Source organism: Rhopalosiphum maidis, chromosome 2 (genome assembly GCF_003676215.2).
Source record: "Rhopalosiphum maidis isolate BTI-1 chromosome 2, ASM367621v3, whole genome shotgun sequence".
Taxonomy (NCBI): domain Eukaryota; kingdom Metazoa; phylum Arthropoda; class Insecta; order Hemiptera; family Aphididae; genus Rhopalosiphum; species Rhopalosiphum maidis.
The window spans coordinates 61,406,388-61,430,717 of record NC_040878.1 but is presented as its reverse complement, the minus strand read 5'-3'; the positions used below and the strand labels follow the sequence as shown (position 1 = coordinate 61,430,717).

Genomic DNA, 24,330 nt, shown 5'->3' with positions numbered 1-24,330 from the left:
CAATGATAAATCACAATCAAGAAAACGATCGATTAATGCACTTTCTCAGTAGCATATCCAAAGGATAAAAAAAAAGAGAAAGAGAGGAACTAAAGTTACAAATGTTTTTTACCTTTTTCCCTTATAAATAATTAATGGTCAATGATCATAGAGTTTTAAAATTCCACGGACTACCACTCGAAAAATTAAATCTGTTCACACTTGTTCAAAAGAAATATATCAATGATATATTCTCTATAATACCATTTCCAATTAATCGGCATCTATCTCTCTATTTATACAATAAAATGTATAATATATTTATAAGAAAATAAAAATATTGTATTAAAAATAAATATATACAAAAATCACCAATAACTATTTACCAAAATACCATTACCAGTATGTCACAAAAGATCGACGAGAAGAATACCTCTGGATTACGCTTTTATGTGCAGTAATGCAGTATATTTAATACAAGATTAATATAATCATAATGTATATGGGCGTCTTCGGGCGGTATAGAAATTTCAAAAATGTATAGATACATAGTAAATAATGTTAACATGAGTATAAATACAATAAGCCAAATTAATCTAGAACCAAAAATGCACAGTAAATAATATTTTTTATATTTTATAATATAAATAAATAAAATTATACTAAATATTTTTGGAAACATAATTATTTTACCAGAGTTCACTTGGATTTTACTTGTATATAAGTTATACGTTTTATGAAAAATATATATTTTATAAAAAAAAGTTGTTTGGTTTATATTATATTTTTTTCATTTAACAAAACAAATTAAAAGTAAAAAAATAATAATAAAAATTCTAACGACTGAAAATATCACTTTAATTAACCATGAATTCAATATTTATTTTTAAAAATGATCAATGATTTTTACTAGACGTCTAGAAACTTACTAGATCCTCATTTCGCGTACAAAAAGCAAGTTTAAGTCCAGAAAAATGTTAAGAAATTTTAAATTTAATTAATAATTAAAATCTCAGTATTATAAATAATTTACAGTTGTTAAATAAATATACTATAAATGAGTTACAAACAAATATGAAGGTAAAAATAGAACATATATTATAAAGTTGATGAAAATTGATTTACTGCAGATCGACCCAAACCTTTTAGTAAATTACTCTCTTAGAAAATTACAAATCAAACAAACATCTCATCAGTGTTAAGTAATAAAATAATAAAATACCATCAAGTCTTACTAGCAACTTTCTTTAACCCCGGGGCAGAAAACTAATAAGTAAAATAATCTATATTCCGTTATTAAACTTTAAAAAAATATCGCGTAACACAATTAAAAATAAATGTAAATTAAAACGTTGATATGACATAAATATTATTTTATCTGCATTATATAATGCATAGTGGTAATATGTATGTATAATGTATACAATTATTGAAATTAAGCCCAAAATCCAATCGTATATAATTAATTAACGAAATTACATAATATTGCAATTATTGCTATAATTTATTGAATTCAGTTTACAGTTATTTGCCCAGAGTTCGAGCTTATAAATAAAGTTATAACTGTACTACCTTTACAAATGACCCAGGTGGCCAAGTACTTATTATACACATATCTATATAATGTTTATATCAAAAATTAAAATTAAAAACGTACATATAGGTATTCTTTAAGAAATCTTATTTTTTCATTATGCTATGCTAAGTTTATTTCAATATAATATCCTATTACCCCTATTACCCGCTATTAATATCGTGTATTCTTCTACTATTTTTAAAGTATATAATTATTTCTATAAATAATACATCAAAATTAAGTTTTCAACACGTAGCACGTATACTATAATTTTTATAGGAGTTATAGGTTATAGGAAATAAAAATATCATTTACGAATGTAAATTATGTGTCTCACAAATACAATACCTAATACTATTAGGTATATTGTATTTCTTATTATTCAATATTTATGAATACAAAAACGACTAACCATCCGTTGCAAAAATAGTAGTATTAGTGATATTAATTATAAAAAGTAATACAGTAAAATATAACTATTTATAATCAATGGTAGTACGCACTAGTCCCACTAAAATAAAAATCATAATATTCATTATGTATTATTTTCTTAAATAAGTAAAAATTGATATAACCTATATTGATATTAATTTCATTTTATTAATTTCTTAATGAAAAACATACTTTTATAATACACGTTCATAACAAAAATGCTATCTAAAACACAATAATATATATATTTTTTTAAATCTAGTGTGAGCAATAGACACTTTATACGTATAACTATAATACATATTATAGTAGATAAACTGATGGTTTCGCATTCAGAAAATCAAAACGTATAGCCGTACAGATCACGGGTGGTCAAATGGCGGCCTGCGAACACACATTATTCGGCCCGCAGACAAAGAATAAATAACACAAATTATACAACATTATATGTGTTATTGTTCTAAATTATTATTTTTGTTAAATATTATTGGTTTTTAAATATAATGTAAATATGTAATTAGAATTTTGATGGCCCGCGAAAAATTTTCAGATTCCTAATGTGGCCCTTCAAAAATATTAATTGGTGACCCCTGGTATAGGTTTTTGGCGGCGCTTCGATAACCGTTTGGACAGAGGTATATAATAATATAATATATAATATGGGAGTTTTTGCCAACCGAACGATATAAAATGACCCGCTTCCGGCGGTTGATTTATCGTCAGAAAATTTCGTCTCTCTCCGCCCGGCGGCAGCACGACAATAACAACTAAAGGTGGTAAATTGGCACCTATACTATACTTTTTATATATTTATATATATATAATGTCATAAGATACGTATCCGAACGAGTTTCACGTAGTGATTCAATGACAAACAGTTCGATATAGTCCCATATATAAATATAAATATATATATGTAGATAAGGATAGGAGGCACATTTTTTTATACAGAGTGATTCACTAGACATATCACAATTTTTTTTAAATGTATTCACTAAGGTTAATAAATATTTCTTAAAAATGGTTTTACAAAAATATAAAATATAATAACAATAATATTTGATCTTGTATTTGGTATAATTGTATAATACTATATAAATTATAATGATAGTTAATAAATAAATATTAATCAGTAATGTTTTCAAACCATCATAACCCCAAAATTAAAATTTAGAGGAAAAAATATGATTCTCGTTTGTAAAAAGTTGCTCCTTCTTAAATTTTACAAAAAATTAATGTTTGAAAAATTAGTCCTAATAAGTAAACTTTAAAATTTTAAATATTTGAATTTAAATTAATTCACTAAAATAAAAAATAGTGGTCAGCATAATTGGTGAATCACCCTGTATAATAATATTACCAACCAAAAACGACGTGTTATAATGATATAAAATGCATATACACAACACTCAAAACATATTTTTTACATACATATATACTTGTAAAGTTGTAACGCTGCTGTCGTGTATATATAATATATATATATGTATACGACGTACGACGTGCGGGTGCAGTGAATGAATTTATACAGCTCTAAATATTCCGGAAAGGATGCTCATTACAATAACAAATTGTATACACCAAGGCTGTCACATCTGCGGCTAGAAAACCAGACGTGGCGGCGACGCGTAAAAACAAAACAAAAAAAAATTAGGAACGATACCCAAACCACAAAGATTAAAATGTTGAACTTTCTATTCCTAAAATTCTTTCGCCATCATTTGTATGGCACAATACGATAGTTTGTAATATACTAACGTGTCTACGGATATTATACCGTCTGGGGGAAAACAATATTCGTCAGCCAGTTTATAAAATATTTATTGACAAATTTAATTGGACTTGAAGAATATTATACTTATGTGCAATCTAGTTAACCTAAATCTGATTGTTAAGAGCTTTTAAAATTAAATTAAATCAGTTTGACAAAAAATTCTATAATTAAATTGATCTTTCGGATACACTAATCAATAAACTAATATTATTGTTTTAAAATGAATACAATAATATTAGTGGTATAATATTATACACAAACCTTTAAATACTGTTAGTATTCATATAACAGCATTTTTATCAACCAAATAAATGGTTGTACGTGCAACACATTTGTTTTATTGTTACAAACATAATGATCTATAAATTATATAATAGTTTAATTTAAAATTTAAATTGAGAAATTACCAAAAATGAACATAAATGTTCACGAAATATTGAGCTACAAAAGATAAACTTATACAAATTCAGTGTGACGATTTAAATAGGAAGTAATATAAGTGTTTGTCCAACGTTTACTTTATTCATGATTTATAACATTCATAATTGTACAATTTTAAATACTTAAATTCTAAATTATATTTAAACCAGTAGAACCTATACATTTAATTTTTAAATTAAAAAAAAAAAAAATATATATTTAAATAAATTAAGGAATAAATAATTGATTAATATTATATATTTATCATACTACAAGATGCTATAAAATTTAAATTGTTAAATTTACGCGTTATTCACCGTTCATCCAAATAACCTAACCCAAATTAGTATTATCTTAAAAAAGGGATAGATTGTTTTCAACGTACAACAGTTATTTAAATAATTTCATAGAAAACACGTCGGTACCTAATTATTTATGTTATTTTCAAAGTTCAGTTATATCCTGTTACTATTTTACCCTATACAATTTCGAATACATAATGAAACATATGTTAATTCATCTTTTGTATAGTAAAATATGCGTGAATGTAATTTGTTATAAAATATGTTGAGAAAGTTTTAGGGATTGAAAATTTAAAATACCATAAATGAATAAATGGCATAGTAAAGAAACTTTACAGCTTGGAAATACAGTTACTAGTAATATTTCTTTTTTAGAAAGGAAAATAATATTAAATAAAAAATAATAAATCTAATTAATAAAAAAAGCATGAACAAGTTAAATAAAAAACTGATGTTTTCAACTACAAATATCTGTATATATTAAAAACAAACAACAACACATATTAGATATTTTTTAATTAAATTACGTATTAATATTTAAAAAATTAAAGCGTATGATACAAATATAAGAATTATTAATATTTAACAATTAATGTCAGTTTTATATTTAATATTTATTTAAATAATTGTCATGTTTTTGAGTAAATAAGTATAGAAAATAATAAATAAAACAATTCAGTATACTCGTATTTCAATAGCGTCTTTATTGTGTGTAAATCACCATAAGCAAAATCGAATTCTATTTAGAAAATAACACATGAAATTATATTTTACATGCCACACATAATCATAATTAGCTAATAATACTGTTAGTCACGTAAATTGTGTTTCAAAATTGAAATAATAAAATACAAACTTTTTAGATTTTTGATAAAATATTTAAGAGATAATATTATTATTTTTGAAAATTTTGAAAGAACTATCTATGATATAGCATACCAAATACTCGTATATTGCACAAGAAAATATAAATTGTATAAACAATTTATTTTCTATAATATGTTTCAACATTGTAGTTGTAGCGGCAGAAAAGCATATAAGATTCAAACAAAATATATTTTTTATTTCCAAATTAATCGCAAATACCATATTTCCAAACCATTGGGTACCGCCCGAAAGATAATATAGAGCAATAAATCACCTCTAAGGTATATAAATCCATATGTATTTTCCATTCCAGTAAAAAAAGTTATTTCCGAACAAGTCCAATCACAATACTCTACATATTTTCATATAAACACTTACCCGTCGAAGATTTCCTTCTTTTAACATTAAATCTGGTGACGGGGAACCTCCATAAGACGATTGCTGAAAAAACAAAATAAACCATGTTAAAAAAAAATTATGTAATAATTCCAAATAAAATATTGATGGTCTAATAAAAAAAACAAATAATACATTTTTGTAATGCTAAAACTGTATCAATAACGTAGAACAAATTATATCCCAAATTAAAACATGTGAAATAATTTTTAATTCATTTCATATAACAAAGTTTGACAACACACGTGTAAAAATATAATACCTCCAAAAATAATACAATAGTTTTAAATTAAATAATTCTTTAATCATATTTATCATTATCTACTGTATTAGTATATAACCATTAATTTTAAAATAAATCGAATGCAGTTAATATATGAACCATATTATACAGGTAATTATTCTAGTTTATTTATTAATGAAATCCCTAGTCGGCCTATGAAAACAACTCAAAACCACAAATCATCATCATTCAAATGTCTTCAATATAGCTTTATCTATTGAAGTCATAGATAGGATTAATATACACAAATCGATGTTTTATACTATAATAATCAATAGAAAAAATTAGAGCCATTTCAAGGTAAATTATTTGTAGAACTAAAGAATATTATTTATTCATATGCAGATGTATTAAATCTCCGTGATTTTACACATTGTTAATGTACCAATCTAATAATAATCATAATTTTATGGAGAAAAATTAAAATTAAAAACGGCAATCTCCTATAAAACCTATCTTTCTAAAATATTATGTCATAATAATATACTTAGGAATAGTCTATTAATCCAACCGCATACGTCCATCTGATTTATACTTAATCAGCGTGAATGTTGAGATAAAACACATTTCAGAGATCCAACAAATTTTTCATCTTTAACACGTCTGTCATATATATCTCAATACTACGTATAGCAACCACTTCTATTGGAAGCATTTTCCTATTATTACGTGGCATCAAAAATACATGAATACTACCCACTTCTTTCTCTTTCACACGCCCTTTCGACGGTGGCATTCGTCATCTAATGTGATTTGATGGAATTTCCACATTGTTTGGCGCAAAACGAGTTTCACATCAATTCTGTGGCATGAAATTACCAGTGTTTCCCGACCTTCTTTCCCCGAGGGATGTCGTTGATGAAATTCACACATAATATTCAAACAGCATTTTCAAGCGTTAACAGGATGATTTGTAAACGTCGGATAAGCATGTTTGAAATTTATAATACTTTTAAAAAAAAAAAAATACAAATAACAGCAATATTGTAGGATTAAAATATATTAGCAAATTTTAACCTTAATTCAAAAGAAAATAATAACGTTGAAATACCAATTTTAAGCCAACATATTATTTTAAACAGATAAAGATAGTTCTAAAATTATTTATATCCCCAACAAAAAATAATAAATAACACAAAAAACAGCATATTAAGTTATTAAATTTATGAGTAATTTTATCACAGAAATGTAATTTCAATAATTTCAGTGGCCCATCAAGTTGACACCAGTTTGTATCCTATGTTTAAAATCATGATTATAATTTTTAGTCAAATCAATCAATCAACAAATAACTTGTATAAATATATTAAAAAATAAAAGTATGCATAATTATTTTTTAAAGACATTTAAAATTCAAACTTAGACGAAATTGAATAACAGTATTAATTATTTTGTTATAATTCAAAAACATTATTCATGGGGACTGAAAACTCTAACATATATTATTATTATAATAAATACGTATAATGATTTAAAATATTACCTCCTATTTATAGTCTTATACTCTTATACCATAAATCTATTTACACTGATTTACATTAAGATAAGTATTGACTCAAAAATTAAAAACAATAATGTATTATAGTATATATATATATTATATTAATAATTAAATACTATTAATATAATAAATTCAATGTTTTTGGGAGAAATTAAATCAACTTACAGTGATACCACAGGATATATCATAAACAGCAATATCAATTAAAAGAATCATGAAATAAACTTAGTTATATAGGCTGTCAAACCGTGAAATATGATTAATTGAATTACAATTTAACACATTCAAATTAGTGATTTACACCACACCTACTATATGTAGAGCAGAATGGTACTCACTTATCGACCTTTTCATAATTTGTTTTACTCCTCATTTTAATGATACATTAAATGAATAACCTTCATTGAATTTAAATGGATAATGGGAGTTACCACCTTGTTTCTATATTATAACCTGTAAGTATATTTATTGGTAAACTTCACTAAAATGGCGATACAAGTCAAATATCAGAGAGCATTGCTCATTCCATTAATTAAAAAGAACAAATAGATTTTTGAATATCCACGAAGTCTTATTAATAAGTGAAATCTTGAAAGAACGTAAATAAATTAATAAAAATAAAAATGTTTATTTTTCAAGTTGACAGTGGCAATTCTAAAAATAATATAATAAAATAAAACAAATTTTAAATTTTATGGCAAAATAATAATGTATATTTTGAATTTTACCTACATTAAATGCCCAACCCCACACCAAAGTGCCTTCATTGAGAAGTTTCTTAGTTTAAGTTTATATATACTAAATACCTACGCCACTCACCTTTATTATAAAAAATAGTTTTTACAGATCGTGTAATAAAAAAACGAATGTTAAAAAACATTAAATGTCAATGCCAGCTTTACGAAAATTAATTTCTGAATTATAAACATAGATTATTCTTTCAATTATAATATTAGATGAATGCCACTAAATCGGGAAGTTGAATTATATTAAAATATTTGGTCTCTTTACAATAGTAAGAAATTACAAGTATACATGCTTAAAAATGTACGTCACTACATTATATAATATAAATCAAAAAATAAAATAAAATAGAACTTCAGAAAATATTCCCAAAACAAAGAATTTATCTTATCAGAAAACAAGTTCTTTGTGAGATAGTTCTTCAACTTTGAAATTAATGGATTTAAATACAATCAAGTTCGAATGAATGTCAAAACTTTAAACAGGTTATAACAACTGTTGAAAATCCTATAGAAAAAAGTAATCTTATTTCAAAAACACAAACGTCTACTATTCAGAATAACTGCCATGCGAATAAATAAAATAAAAATTCAGATAAGCAGAAAAATCTACAATGATAAGTTTTTAATTTTTAAATTCATAGAGTAAAATAAAAAATATACGAATAGAATAATATGTAGATTAAAGATTTGAGTGTTTATATTGTGTATCATTGGATTTATTCATTGACCCTAACCCAGAAATTGTTGCCCATAATCAAATTATTTTTATTTAAATATAATATATATAATTACTTATTCAATAGTAATGATATGTCATTAGTCATTACATTTAACAAAAAAAAAAAAAAAACAAGGAATACTAACTATTTTTTAAAATAAAAAAAAGTTAAAAAGAAAAAGAAACGCAAAATATTTATTAATGAACATTTATACAAATTGAAATAATAAATAAATAAAATAAAATATTTAAAATACATTCTTACAACATAAATTAAATAATTTAAAAAAAAAAACACAGTCATAGTGCACATTTTTGATTGTTTGGACAAATTTTCTTGACGGACTTTCACTGTGCAAAATAGTGTAATAATATTGATATAATAAAATGTCATACAAATTATCAAACGAATAGTTATTAAAACGAATATAGGATTTATAAGTAGTTTGATTACAACCCTTGTCGAAAAGAGAGTTCGAATTGTTCACAATCATTTATTTCTCGCTTCAACCTTTCAGTAATTGAACTTTTAAGTTTCTTCCATCACAAAACTCTCAGTTTGATATATAATATTTAATATATATAGGTGTATATTTTTTATCTTCTTGACAGTAAGCCAGACAGTTTTGACATTCAACATATAAAACGTGATACTATACTCCCGTCTCAAATACAGTAGAGTAATCCAACTTTCAAAGAAGAACAATACAAATCTATAATTTAAACACTCGTGCTGTTGATAAAACTATGTAAAAACCCTGATCACTTGGTTAAATTTTTTTATTGTTTAAGATATTTTCAAACTACTTCAAATCAGGTCCGGATTGAACCAGCGAGAAAATCTCAGTGGGCTGGTAGCCAAAACATTTACAAAAACTCCCAATTTATTTAATATTAAGGCTGAAGTCTTCGTAGCTTATCATATATAATATTTTAGCATACCATAAAATTTAATCAAATCTCCAACTACGAATGGACCGATAGAAATTTAAAATCTCAGTGGGCCGAAAAGTCTCAATCCGTCGCTATTTCAAATAATTACAAATGATATTCATTAATCATTAGGATAAATCACCAAGTGTATTTCTTAGATATTCCCTAGAGGCCTAGAATGTGAAAAATATTTTTTATTAAAATTATGTTAGCAAACAGTTTCATAATATAATAATATATTTCCAATAAATAATTAGTAACCCATAATATCATAAGTATAAATGCATTTTTACCCACGTACTTCATCATGTAGGTTAACACAAAATAACAATACAAATATCAAAACAGTATAGACAAACTACAATATATTTATTGATTGTTCGTAAATATAATTAATATTATTGTACATCCAATAGACTATACAAGTTTTCCAGATATTTATGAAAATAAAAAGAATAAACTACCTACGAATTAATTTAAATATTATTTTTCATTTTTAAATAGTTTGAATGCATTAACTATAAAAATAATAAAAATATTTATTTTAATTATGTACATTAATAATAAAATAAGTATTAAGACTAAGTAGTACGACACTACCATTTCACAAATAGTATAATCAATATCAAAATAAGTTTAGTACATTAATTGACCTACACGTGATATCAAAATAGTATTAACGCATGCTCATATTTTTTTTATATATATACAATAAATATTACTAGACGCATACGTATAGAACAAAATAATATATACCTATAATATCACTTCAAAATCCCCCAAAAAACACCCAATTACTTCTGAAAACGCTGAATTTAGGGTCTATCGCCTTTATATTGTATTAACTTTTATTGAACTAAGCTTAAACTTTTAATTGCCTACGCCTGAATAAGAAAAGTCGCCAAAGAGTTTCTACACAGTGCAATTTTGTCAAACCTCTAGAGGCAATTTAGGAACTTGTGCCACGCGAACGTATATTATTAACGTAAAATGATTTCCTGTTAATTTCATTTTCTTCTTCCAATCTAATCCTTTATAACAGAGTATATAACAGACGTTTTCAAACTTTTTTATTGTATTGTCTATAATAATATACCGTAAGCATAAAATAACTAAATGTATAAAAGGTATGTTATCTACAAGAACAAACGCGTACTCTCTTACAAACTCTATATTTATGGATGTGCACCAATCCAAATCAATTTAAAAACTATAACATTGACCATCACAAATAGAATAATAATTTGATCTCTGTGAAGACAATTATGATATATATTACACATAATACATATATTATTATTCGTCCGGACAACGCCACGTCCCGCGACTCTTCTGAACCCTTTGTGTACCTTTTTGTAAAAGAATAGCGGGCAAAAACTTTTTTTAATAACGCATACGGATGTATATATACACATTGTATACATATATATGTATGCCAACGGACAATAGACAATAGTATATACTTTTTTTCTCAACGTTTGTATTCTTCGGTTCTTATAAATTTGTTTCCTCCGTTACTTCCTATATTGATTTACGACAGAAAACTTTGCAGCCACTAAATCAGTCGGAACCAAACGGACTGCAATCCGATATAGTCCTTTTGTGAGATATCCTTTTGCGTATATATATATATATATATATATATATACATGCTCTGTCTCACAAGTATGTATACGATAATACGTCGATGACTGAACGTCCGTGCGTGTAACCAAACAACTGGTATAAACTTTTACGGCGGATTAGATGTGAGGAATATATTGTTTGAGGGGGGTGGTAGAGGGAGTTGATGGTTCAGATCGCAAGCAGCGTCAAACGGAACGATATAATTGAAGCGAACGAAGAAATAACTTTCGGTAAAACAGATAATAATATAATATATTGTATACGAACACAAGTACGTGAGCGGATTTGCACTGTGTAAGTATTCATAAAATATATATCGTTCGAGTTGCGTGTAGATGGTGATCTCTATATAATAAAATATTATGATAGTACTATTAGTGCCGAAGACGCCAACGAGTTAAGTCATGTGCATTTTGGCCAAAGAAATACAATCAACTGGGAAATTAACAATATGCGCTTGAAAAAATAACGAAAATAAAAACAGTATCTATTGTTGTATAGAAATTTCTTATTCAACCAAACGGCGGTGTGCAAGTGATCAAATAATGAAAAAATAACACCGTAAACCATTATTTATTTTTTTTTTTTACATTAATCAAGCGCATCCAAAGTCCCTCATCCAAATTACTATGCAAACTCGAGAAATTACCAAGGCAGCGATTTATACATAAGCATATAGTTACATCGTTTAGATAGCACTATGTAATTATTTCACACGACTTATGACGTAATTCATTTTTCCCTAGAACCTACCCTTTCTTTAATACTAAATAATATAGGTAACAAAAGCATGGCATCAATTGACTTACAGCATTTGTCCATAAAGTAATGGTTGAATACGATTATAACTATACAGGATTCTTAGCTAAAATTGACTTTAATAAGGATCCCCTTTGTTTAATAAAATATATAATCCATCCTTTTTAACCCTTATTGTAAAACGGACGTATTTTTGGCAATAGATACAGCAACATAGTTGTTACAGAAACTCAGAAAATCTTGATTTATATGTAACGATATTCATTTAAAAGGTTAAAATGAATTAATTTTAATCGAAACTTAACAAATCATATATTAATCTAATATCACTGAATAATATTCATTTCCTTCCACCACAACATGACGGAAGATACATTAATGAAATAAAAAAATATATCTTTCAAAATTCAAACAAAACCACTATAAATTATTTTATTTTTGGCCATCGAAGAGCATAGGGCAAACTACAAATGATTATATATACCTACGCATAAAACGTTAATACGAATAGAATGATATCAAAAATATAATTTCTATTCTATTTTGTTTTAATTGTTTTAAACAAGCGTGTATTTAATATTTATAAAGATCAATAGAAGAATCATTATGGAATTAAATAAAAAACTTAAGGTTGAAATATTTTGCATGGACCAGCAAAATCTAATAGTTATTTCGACTTCCATCAATATAGGTACTTAAATTATATTATAGTTTGGTAATTTAGATATAATCTATGACTCTACAGAGGATATAATAATAAAGATATACATATACACAATGTCACAGTAATAAATTGTCTGTAACAGGTGTGTTTATAACAAAATTAAAATTATTATTTTTTCACTAAACGTTAAAAATAACTTATTTAAACAAATGTAAACGATATTAAAACAAAATCATATCATTAATTTCTACATGTAGAATTTTAAAATACGTATTGCAATTAAATTAAATAACATAGATAAATATTAATACATAATAATAATAAAAACATTTCGACTAATATGAAACTTGTATTATATTAGTTATAATAGATGTAATAAAACAATTTTCTATATAAAAATTTAAAAAAGAAACGACAAGGATGTACATTTTAAAATTTTAAATATAGTTTCTCAATTAATATATTATACATTAATACATGATTGTAAAGCCATTAAACTTAATTAAATTATCGACATTTTTCAGGCGATTTTTTATGAGCATATTCACATTCACCAATATTTATAAAACTATTAATTATAAAATATATTATGTTTCAATTATTTTATTTAGATTATATATTAACTATAAAAGTCAAAAAGTGTCATGCTACAAAAAAACTCTATTAGATACATATACAAACACATAATTAAATAAATTACGTAATATTAACTAATATAATATTAGTACACAAACATGTAATTGACTATAAATGAATATCATATAACTTTTCAGATTGGTTATGATTACGAATATTTTATAATATATAGTTTATTAACATACTTAAATTTACCACATGCATTTTAAATTATTAATTAATAAATAAATAAAAAAAAAGAATCTACAAAATACTTTATTTATTTTAGCAAAAACACATTCCTACAACATGTTGTCATCATCAAATCCAAACATAGGCTAGACTGCTACTTGCTAGAGATTCTAATCCTAATCATTTTAGGAGTGCATGTATTCTAACATATAGTAAATCTTTCTAGACGCTGCGTCATGAGTTAAATATTTACCTAATAATTTCAAAGTATGCATTAATTTCAAAAATTTTAAATTTAAACAAAATACAACAAATAAAATATTTTCGAGATGTGTAAACAGATTACAAGTACTATGCGTATAGACATGATGTTATAATAACGAAATAAAGTAATGGTTTATATTATAAGGCACAGCTATGTTTAATAGTAATATAAATGCTATAAGTCATAGACTATAGCTATATAGATAATACAATTTTAATTAGATTAAAAAAAAACACTAACCTACCTAGATTTATTTTTTTATTTATATTTTCTCGATAATACAATTAAGTCATAACAATACATTAAATTAATATAATTCATGAAAATATTTTTTTTTATTTCGATGTTAGCGTAACAATTTTTAACACAGATATTATGCTTAAAACTGTATCGATTAAATCATGTTATTTCTACTCGTTTTTATTTATATTTATTTAGAATTGATAGAAAAAAAAATAATATTTGTATAACAAAATAGGAAAATTTAGTAAGTTTGAATGATATTATATACTTTAATATTGTTTTAATGTACATACATATATATTTTAATTTTTGAAGTTCAATATTATTTATTATTTTAGTACCTAGTACATTAATGATATATTTTCAACAGCTCACAATCATAATATTATTAAAAGCCATAATAGTACATGACCGTATATTTTTAAAATTAACGAAAACAAATGGGATTAATTTATTAAATAATAATGTTTGTTTTAATGAAAACTAGGTAGGTACAACATAACAACAGTATACAGGTTCATAAAAAGATAACTTTTTTATAATTGATGAAACAAAAAGCAAACTTTTAATTTTTAATACCAAATTTTACTTGCTAATTTATTTTAAGTAAACAATATACACGATTAATTTTTATAATACTGGAACCGGGCTAAACAAATAATTTTTTTCACCAAAGTTCCTATAATATGTATACATTCTCAAGAAAATATTTGATAAGCTTTAATTTTCACGTAAAACTACGTATTATTAGTATAAAATATTAAACAAATAATAAATTTAGCTTAAAAAGTTCCTGAAATTCATATTATATATTTTGGCATCAACACAAATTGAGGGTTCTCAGAATCTCAAAAACTTATACAATTCATTTCAGCATAAAATCTAAAGAATCGGATACTTCAGCACCTCCCACGAGAATCTTTAGTTTTCAAAATTGAAAACTTTTAAGTAGAAAATCGTAAAACTTTTAAAAGAAAACAGAAACTAATAATTTGTATTTTACCATTCATGCAAACGAGAGTTTTTTAATTGTCAGTTGATAGTAGATAATATGTAGAATAGATAAATTCTAATCAACACATTATCTAACGTTGTCATTAACTCGTGAAGTAGGTATAGCTGGTATAGGTACTACTAGAGTCACTAATAGTCAAAATATCATAGTATATTGTATAAACTTGAAACGCAAATAAAATGTCAATGAAAACAAACATTTGTAAAAAAAATAATAAAATAGATACCATGTTTTCACAAAACAGTATACTGTTATATTTTACACAAGTGGCTACTAAATTATGAGTTCACTAGTTAAATTTCTAGGATAAGATAAATAAAAATAATTTACATAAGAAAAAACGTATAATACAAATATGTAATTAATTATCATAATTTACTTTCCCTACGGATGAACTGCATCCGGCATCTACCTATTCTGCCTCAATGTCAAACCCGCTGTTCTCTATTGTTTTATTAGATTATATTTTGTATAATAATATTGTACTCATTAATAGTTTATAATAAAAATAATTATACTGAATTCGTCATTGTAATTAGTTTTGTTCTAAAAATGTAAAAAAAAATACATACTAATATATACATAAGAAGTCTATAGGTATTCTTTATCAAAATAAATTCAAAAATAATATTGAAATTAAATTTAAAATACAAATTATATATTAACTAAAGAATAACCATAAAAATAGATGAGTAATGATAAAGCACATCTATATTTATTGAAAAAAGGTATTTAAAAACTAAAATTATAATGTTAAAACAAGAAATTGTAACTAAATTGTTTTAATATTTAATTAATAGGTGAGTATTAAGACGAGCACAGCCTACAGAGGCTACATACATAATATTATAATATCTATAGTTATAAGAAAACAGGAAATACCCAATATTTAAAAACTATGTGGTACCAATAAGGAAGAAAATATAAAAAAAGATAATATATATTATAACAGTAACAGTTTTAAAGAAGATTGGAGACCTCAATTAATTCCTTTTAACGCATAAATAATTTATGGCAAATATTTACAGTAAATATTATTAAAGTTTAAAAATTTAACAAGAATAAAATTTAATGATTATTGTTTGCATAAGAAACGTGATTTGATAATGATCTGTCATTGAACAATGGATTGAACATTACAATTTTAGTAGCAAATCGGTACCTAATAAATAATGCTAAATTAATAAGTTTTAATTGTAAGCTAGTTTAATTGAAAAGAGTTTTCAAACTTTGGAAAAATAAAATATAAATTCATATTATTGATGTACAATTGTACATTATATATTATATTGATGAACAATTGTCAAAAATTAAAATATTGTCTGTTTTTTTATCAATCGCAAAAACAATATTTACATTCAATAATATTATGAATCTAACAACCATTATAATAATATAGTCCGACAATCGCACGGAATGGGTAGCGACATCTATGTAAAGAGTTTAGAGTTGTAAAATGCGTTTTAGCGACATCTGCAAAAATGAACGCTAAAAACAGCCAGTCGATAGCTAGCAAGATGGCGCTACACGTCGCTATTCTTAAACGTTGGTCCAAATTGTAATATTTTTTTTTAACGGTGACCACAAAACCATAACCATTTAAGTATCTATCTGACGGGTAGTCGTATATATTATTGTTATGTGTTCCTTTAGTAAACAGACGTGACAGAAAAATGTCAACGATGAAAATACAATATATTATAAATTGTAATTTATATTACTATTATGTGGAAAGGTACCATAATATAAAAATATTCGTTTACCCCATAAACGACACGGCACTCGACAAAAGTAGGTACCCTATTTTCATTTCCAAGATGCTGTAGAAAGGTCATCGGCAGAGGCGGACACGATAAACCACCGAAACGGAATATAAATTATTTATAATATCATTGTTGTTATTATATAAAACGAGAACGCAAGACAGCGGCAGGATACCGTAAACGATTCAAAAACAATCTTGAATCGATTAAATTTGGTAAACGCTTATCGAGCGTGAATATAATATAGGAGTACGAAGATAGCGATTGGAACCATTGGGACCCGCCTGACAATTATGATAACAATAATAATATTATATTTAAGAACGTGCCAAATTGATCACATGCAGAATATGAAGAATCGTTATAATTAATAATTCTAAAGCGAGTGGAATTATTAATATAACGTTCCATAACTAATAATATACGGAAAACCAAACGAGGAATGTAAATAACATTTTATAATATTAACAAAATCATTATGCATTTATACATTTTATTTTAGTAATAAATTAATAATATTGAAATTGAAGAGCGTATCATTTTCCACGTAAAAGTCGTTCTCTACATAGTTAGTTTACAATAACATTAAAATAATTAATATTATATTTTAATATTTGAGATCGTAGATATTATATAAAATATAAAATCGTTTCGATAATTACCTTATACAAGTGCATGCACTATGATCGTACACTATCGATCATTGTCTCATGCGTTTGAAATGTTTAAAATTTCGACGTCGACGTTTACTGTATATAATATTATTATTATTATCATCACTTAAACTGTTATTTCATTTATCTTACTATTGATATTACTGTTGTTTTTACGGAAATCTCTGGTCGTTAAACTTGGTTATCAAATAAACAACCACAATCGGAACTGTTTAACTCAATTCACTTTATGATACTAAGTAAAAGATACGATATTATTTTAGACGTTTTTGAAAAACCCACATATAACAATATTACATAACGATATCCTGATTGGAACAAATAGAAAACCTTCGAAAATTCCTTTATTATCTTTAGTCAATCTTTGAATGAAATAGCGATACGTCCCAAATCCAAAAACGGCGCCTAGTACTTACTAATATTATGTAAATATGCCGATTTTTTTTTCATTCACTTTATATAAAATGAAACAAGTTCATGAGATACGCGAACACAAATATTTGTAATAAAATAAATTATGTTTACTCCTTTGTTTTCAAAAAAAAAGTACTAAACCTTATTTATAAAGGGGAAGATAATTTTTTATTTACGGCGCACTTTATAGACACAGGGAAAACATTATCCATTTCAAAATCTAAACGGAATAAGTTTTTTGCATTTGTGTAGTAGTTTAATAGAATAGACATTCGTGTTAAGGTCACGTTAAATACATTGTGGTAAAAGATTTATGTGTACAGTTTATTTAAGTATGATAATTGAGAAAATTAAAGCTACTTAAACTAGTTAAATTTAACTCGTAAATTTAATCATACAATAAAATTGTGTTTTAATCATTAAGTATAAATAGATAATTTTATTGAAAATAATTATGTTTTATTTGTATTAGAATTCTTAAGCTGTTTTAAGCAAAAAATTGTAGATTTTCAAAAATACTAATGTGTTACTACGTGAAAATTAATTTAACGTTTTAAATAATAATAATAAATTTTCACAGAAACGAAAATGAATAGAAAATCGATATAGACAATAATGATGTGTATTCCATTAATTATTATATTAATATAATATGATCACTCATTGCACTTGTGGACTATAAACTTCGTAGCAGTTTAAAATCTCATCGAAAAATTTTTCGCTTTCCAAACTGTTAAAAAATTCAAAACACTTTCATCAAATTTAAAGGTAGATATGTATACAACGTGTCAACTAAGTATAGTGCATGATTTATATATCACAAGAATAAAGTAATAATGTGGGTGTGTATTTTGTTTATGTAAATTATTAGTTTCACCCGTAAAATCCTTTACACCGCCCTCTGGAAAAAAATAAATCAAATATGTTAATGAGATACGCATATATATAGTAACACTTATAGGATTTGACAAATTTCGTAGGTTGTAATCAAATATTAAATTGGATATCACTTCTAAAAATTATAATTCATATAATCACACTCGCCACTCGCGAGTATATTTTTTTATTTGTATAATTACATTTTCCAACATAATGTAATTTGTAATATTTGTAATTAATTACATTTTTTCAAGTAATTTGCCCATCCCTGATACTATAGTCTGTTTACTTAAATAATTATAGTACTACTTCATACATACGACTGATGGAAATTTTAGATGCTCCGTCAAAAATCCCCTCTCTATGACTGACTAAAACTATTTTATATAAATAAAATAAATGGTAGTGCGACGCGAAATTTGGTCAAACACGAGATTATGAATCACAATCGCTACAAAGAAGCGACGAGTTTTCGTCCGCCACACAGTACTATTCTCTCAAAAAAATAATAAAAGTGCACATAATGGCAAAAAGTCTCAAATCCCTACAAATAATATACATTAAATTTAAAAAAAGAGTAAGTAGCTAAAATCTATATTTTTGGTTTTAATATCTACAATATCCAATTTCGTCAAAATTTGAACTTGAAAATTCTATAACAAAAATTCTGTATGTCTATCGTATATTCATATACGTAATTTAATATGATGAACCAACCGATTTTCTTTGATTTTAAAACTCCCTTCATTCAACAAAAGTACTAACTATACATACTCAAGATTGAAGCATTTTTACTACTCCAATAGGATAGATGAGGTTAAGCAAAAAAATATATATCTATTATAAGATCACTCCACTCAAAATCTAAAAAAATGTTTGGAACAAACATATCAACAGTATTATTATAGTTGGTGGTTATGTAGACTGTAGAGGTATAGTATACATATCATCATATATATATAAACAGGCCTTTCTTATGTTCCAATTTTATAACTACACTATTGAACTTCATTCCATTTTTTTTTTTCACAGAGATGCTCCAATTAATACTTTTCTGAGTGTCACCACGTCACCCGATTTTTCATTTGTTTTTGTCTAATGGAGGGTGGGGGGTCGTATTTAAAGATAACAGGTTTTAGCGTATCATTTAATTAATTAAACGATTTGTTTTGCTTAAAGTTGTTCCAAATACTCCTATACGAGTATAAATCACTCTCATTATTTCCAATTTCATTTTATTTGTCATTTCAGTTATAAATATCATAAAATGGCTACAGGCTTTAAATAGTTTAATTATAATAAAAACCAATTTATTCAGCTAGTTATATATAATATATATATATTAAATTATATTAAATAAGCGATTCGGCGAGTTGGTACTCTTTCGTAAAAATCGATACCTACTTAAAACAGTTAAGAGAAATAAATTGTATTATTATTGTAAAATATATGCTTTTATATAATTTTATAAAATCACTTTAACAAACTTAACAGACAGGGAAGATTATATACATAATAAAGACCGGATATAATATTATCGCGTGAATGTATGTGTTCATAGATGCATCTGCACGAAAATAAACGCATTACGACATTACACACACTCCTTCATATAGGTATACAGTATACCCATATGTATATTTATATACATATATTATTATAATGGGGTCTAAAATTTGAGAGAAAAGCATCAACTACTACGTATATATACTATATTATGTATACAAGTTTAATGCGCGTCTATTAACATACTGATATTATAATGCGTATATAAAATAATACGCACCTACGTAGAAAGTGGATAAAACAATAATTTCCGTTACACATTAGCCCGACTTAATACAAAAATATTATAATAATACGTATATAATATATAGCTTTGTAAGTGAATATACGTTTATATATTATAATAATGTGTATAATAATTAATTATTACATGGCCGAAAACAATATATTAAACTGAATATAACGCTGAGAAATATATTATATTTAATAATATAACATAGACAGGCTAAACATAAAATTTGAGCGTTTCTGCTCACCTTTGTAATTTTATTGCAATATTTTCGATGACTGCAGTACTAAACTACTGCTTCTCCAGCCCCGAGTACATGAATAAAAAAAAAACAAATAACGTGGTACAAATACGCAGAACCGCCTCCATTTGTATATATAATTATACGCTTCGAAGACTACACGCTCAATTCGCAATATAAAGAATTTGTGCGTATAGATAGACGCTATCAGATACAGTATCTATACAGTAGTATACAAACCATATTATATATAAATATAAATAAGTATATACATTATATAAGAGCCGTCGGTGTATAGCCTTCAATTTTTACGGGCGTTTCTTAGTATATATCCAACACCAACTAAGATAGGTAAAGTACTAAGAAGTTTTTGAAAATGATTTTCTTAATTATTATACTCATAGCATCTTAACAAAACTTAAATTTCAGACTGAATAATTTATTGTATAATAGTGACTTTGTATACCGGTAAACATTGAAACATATACATTTTAGTTTATTATAAAATGTATTACCTATGTATCTATATTAATGCATAGCAATAAACCGTAATTCATAATCTATCCACTATCGTGTTAAGAAAACTAGGAGTTAAAAATATAAAAATAAACAAAAAAATAAGGTCTATCTTCAATATATAATATTCTCCCCTGTAAATAAGATAAAACATTATAAAATGTTGTTATCAAAATAAATTATTATGTATTAATTGAGGTACCTATAAAACTAGGTACATTAGAATGGTATAAATAGCTTTATAAATAAGATTAAGTTTTTTTTCAAAAGTAATACAAATATTGTGAAAAATAAATTTATTTATGATAAATTAATAAGTCCCTATAAATAATATTATCTATGTATAACTGAAGCCATTTTTTTCAATAATCAAATTCAAAAATCTGTATAAACACTTTAGATATTTTAGGTCGTTACATACATAATTGATGAAGAATATATTATTCAATTTACAAGCCTTAGCTATCAAAATTAAAAATGTCATGAACAATTTACATATTTAAGTAATTTAGACGATTTTCATAAAAATTGAGTAAATTGGCATTTATTTTAATTGCTATAAGGATAATTATGTGTTAAGTTGTTTTATTAACAAATATCATTTATAAATTTAAAAAAATGATAATGTCTAAATTTATAATCAATACACAAAGATTGCAAAAACATTTTGAAAATTATAATAATACGTCTAGAAAATGTAAATATAAGTATTTTAAGAAAAATCAGTCTCAACAGTAATTTATTTTTGAATTAAAAAAAAAAACTACTATTTAAAAACTGGTATACATACTCTGGTTGAGAACCAATATGGTTTATAATACCATAGGTACCTAAAATTATATCTATAGTACGTGTAACACAGTGTACTCGTGAAACTATGTATACTATATTATTAAAATGTATAATATAATATAAGTAATACAACGTTGTAATGCACTTACGTCGTCCGAAGATCTAGCAGCCGCCATGACAGGCATTTCGTAGTCGCCTCTGGGATCGTGTATGCCGTTCAACTTTATGACGCGTATGCCGTTAGCCAAACTGTCACCGTCCGTTACGTGGGCAGTGTGTGCAAAGTCATCGGGTGGCTGCCCAGCACCGCAGTCGACACCGTCTTCGGTGCGTTTGCTGCTCGTGGTCACCGTCTCCTTATACTTGGCGGTCGGTGGCGGCGGCGTCGATTCCGGCGTCGGATTCGTCGTCGGCTCGGTGGCGGCCACAGTCCGCTTCTTAGCGGCCGTGGCCGGTGGCCCGTTGACCACGGTCACCGGTTCCCACACTTCGGACGTGGCGCTCGTGTAGTAATTGTCCTCTTTGGTCTCGCGCGACCGCTCGTCCACCACCCGGCCGGCCCGGGCCACGGTCACTTCTTCTCGCGTGACCACCGTCGACTTGACGCTGAGATTCGTCTCCAGGTGGACGGGCGCCCGCAGTATGCCCGCCCGGACCAGTATCTGGTTGAGCAGGTCGCAGTCGGGCACGTCACCACGCAGCAGCGCCCGCTTAATGGCCGCACCGTCGTCGCCGTCCAACGACACCGGGCACCCGTTGACCAGCAGCACCTCCTCCTCCTTGACGCTTGACTTTTTCTCGCAATCCACCACCACCGCGCCCTTGCCCAAGATCGACTCGACCGTCTCTTGGATCTCGTCGTCCATCATCTCGCGTTCGCTCCGACCGTGTCGATACAATATGTTATCGGGTAGGTTTATTGTACATTCGCTCGATGTCCGCGTTTATTACTGTACATGCGAATGCGACATTAATATACTACGATATTATTATTAATAATGGCACACCGCGAGCGCCGTGCGATTCGGACGGTTCAGCAGTCCGCCGGTTCCATCGTCATTGATTGTGTACAAATTACTGTACAATATAATAATATTATATCGTATACTGCCGCGTGCGATGCCGAACATACAGTGTTTGTAATATGCGCCCAACGACAAATGGCTGATGTGCTTAACCTAAACGATAACGGAACAAAAACAAAAACACACACACCGATGAGACACGACATACGAATTTATTCAACAGAGCCGTGTCCGAATCGTGCGTTAAGTCACGCTAGAGGGATTATACGCATTACATTATTATATGTACTGCATGATCCTGCCGCTTGTATATTATAATCCCGCGTACTCAGTATGTATGCTGTGGGAATTTTAATGCACTATTATACCTACGCATGTAGCGGGGACGAGCCACTTCGGAATATTATACGAGTAGATTAGGTAAACTTGCGTAGATTTCGTATTATAATATATAATATCCGACCCCCGATGTTTTATAAATAATAAAACGGATAATATTATACAAATTTCGGTTTTTAATCCGTGCGATGATAACCGACCCTGTTTTTTTTCTATGACGGAATGTTCTATTGGAATCTATAAATTATGATGTGTACAAAGTCTAATTTTAGACAAATAGTTCACACAGCTACATGCATACAATATGACCGCCATATTCGAGCAACAGAATATAGAATATGGTATACGCCAATGCACGGATGCACACGTGCGAAGTAGTACACTTGTCTATACATTGTAAACAGTGCATTATACTATGATACACATGTAAATTATTCAAAAGTAAACTATAAGAGGTGCGCGTCAATTTAAGCAATTACATTAAAATTTTTTGAGAATTTGTATAATATTTATATTTTTAAAGTTTCAGAGAACTATAAACTTAATATTAAGTAATTTTACTGGTAAAACTAATGTACTTTAAGTA

The 24,330-nt window shown here is 26.7% G+C and overlaps 1 protein-coding gene across 1 annotated transcript in view; it reads right to left on the bottom strand.

Annotated features, from left to right (window-relative positions):
- The window catches only part of LOC113552274, a 173,503-nt gene that overhangs the window by 97,423 nt on the left and 51,750 nt on the right, over window positions 1-24,330 (bottom strand). Inside the window, exon 3 of the mRNA XM_026955071.1 lies at window positions 5,729-5,791. Within this exon, the coding sequence (XP_026810872.1) occupies window positions 5,729-5,791 (63 nt within the window). The remainder of the gene's footprint in view (window positions 1-5,728; window positions 5,792-24,330) is intronic.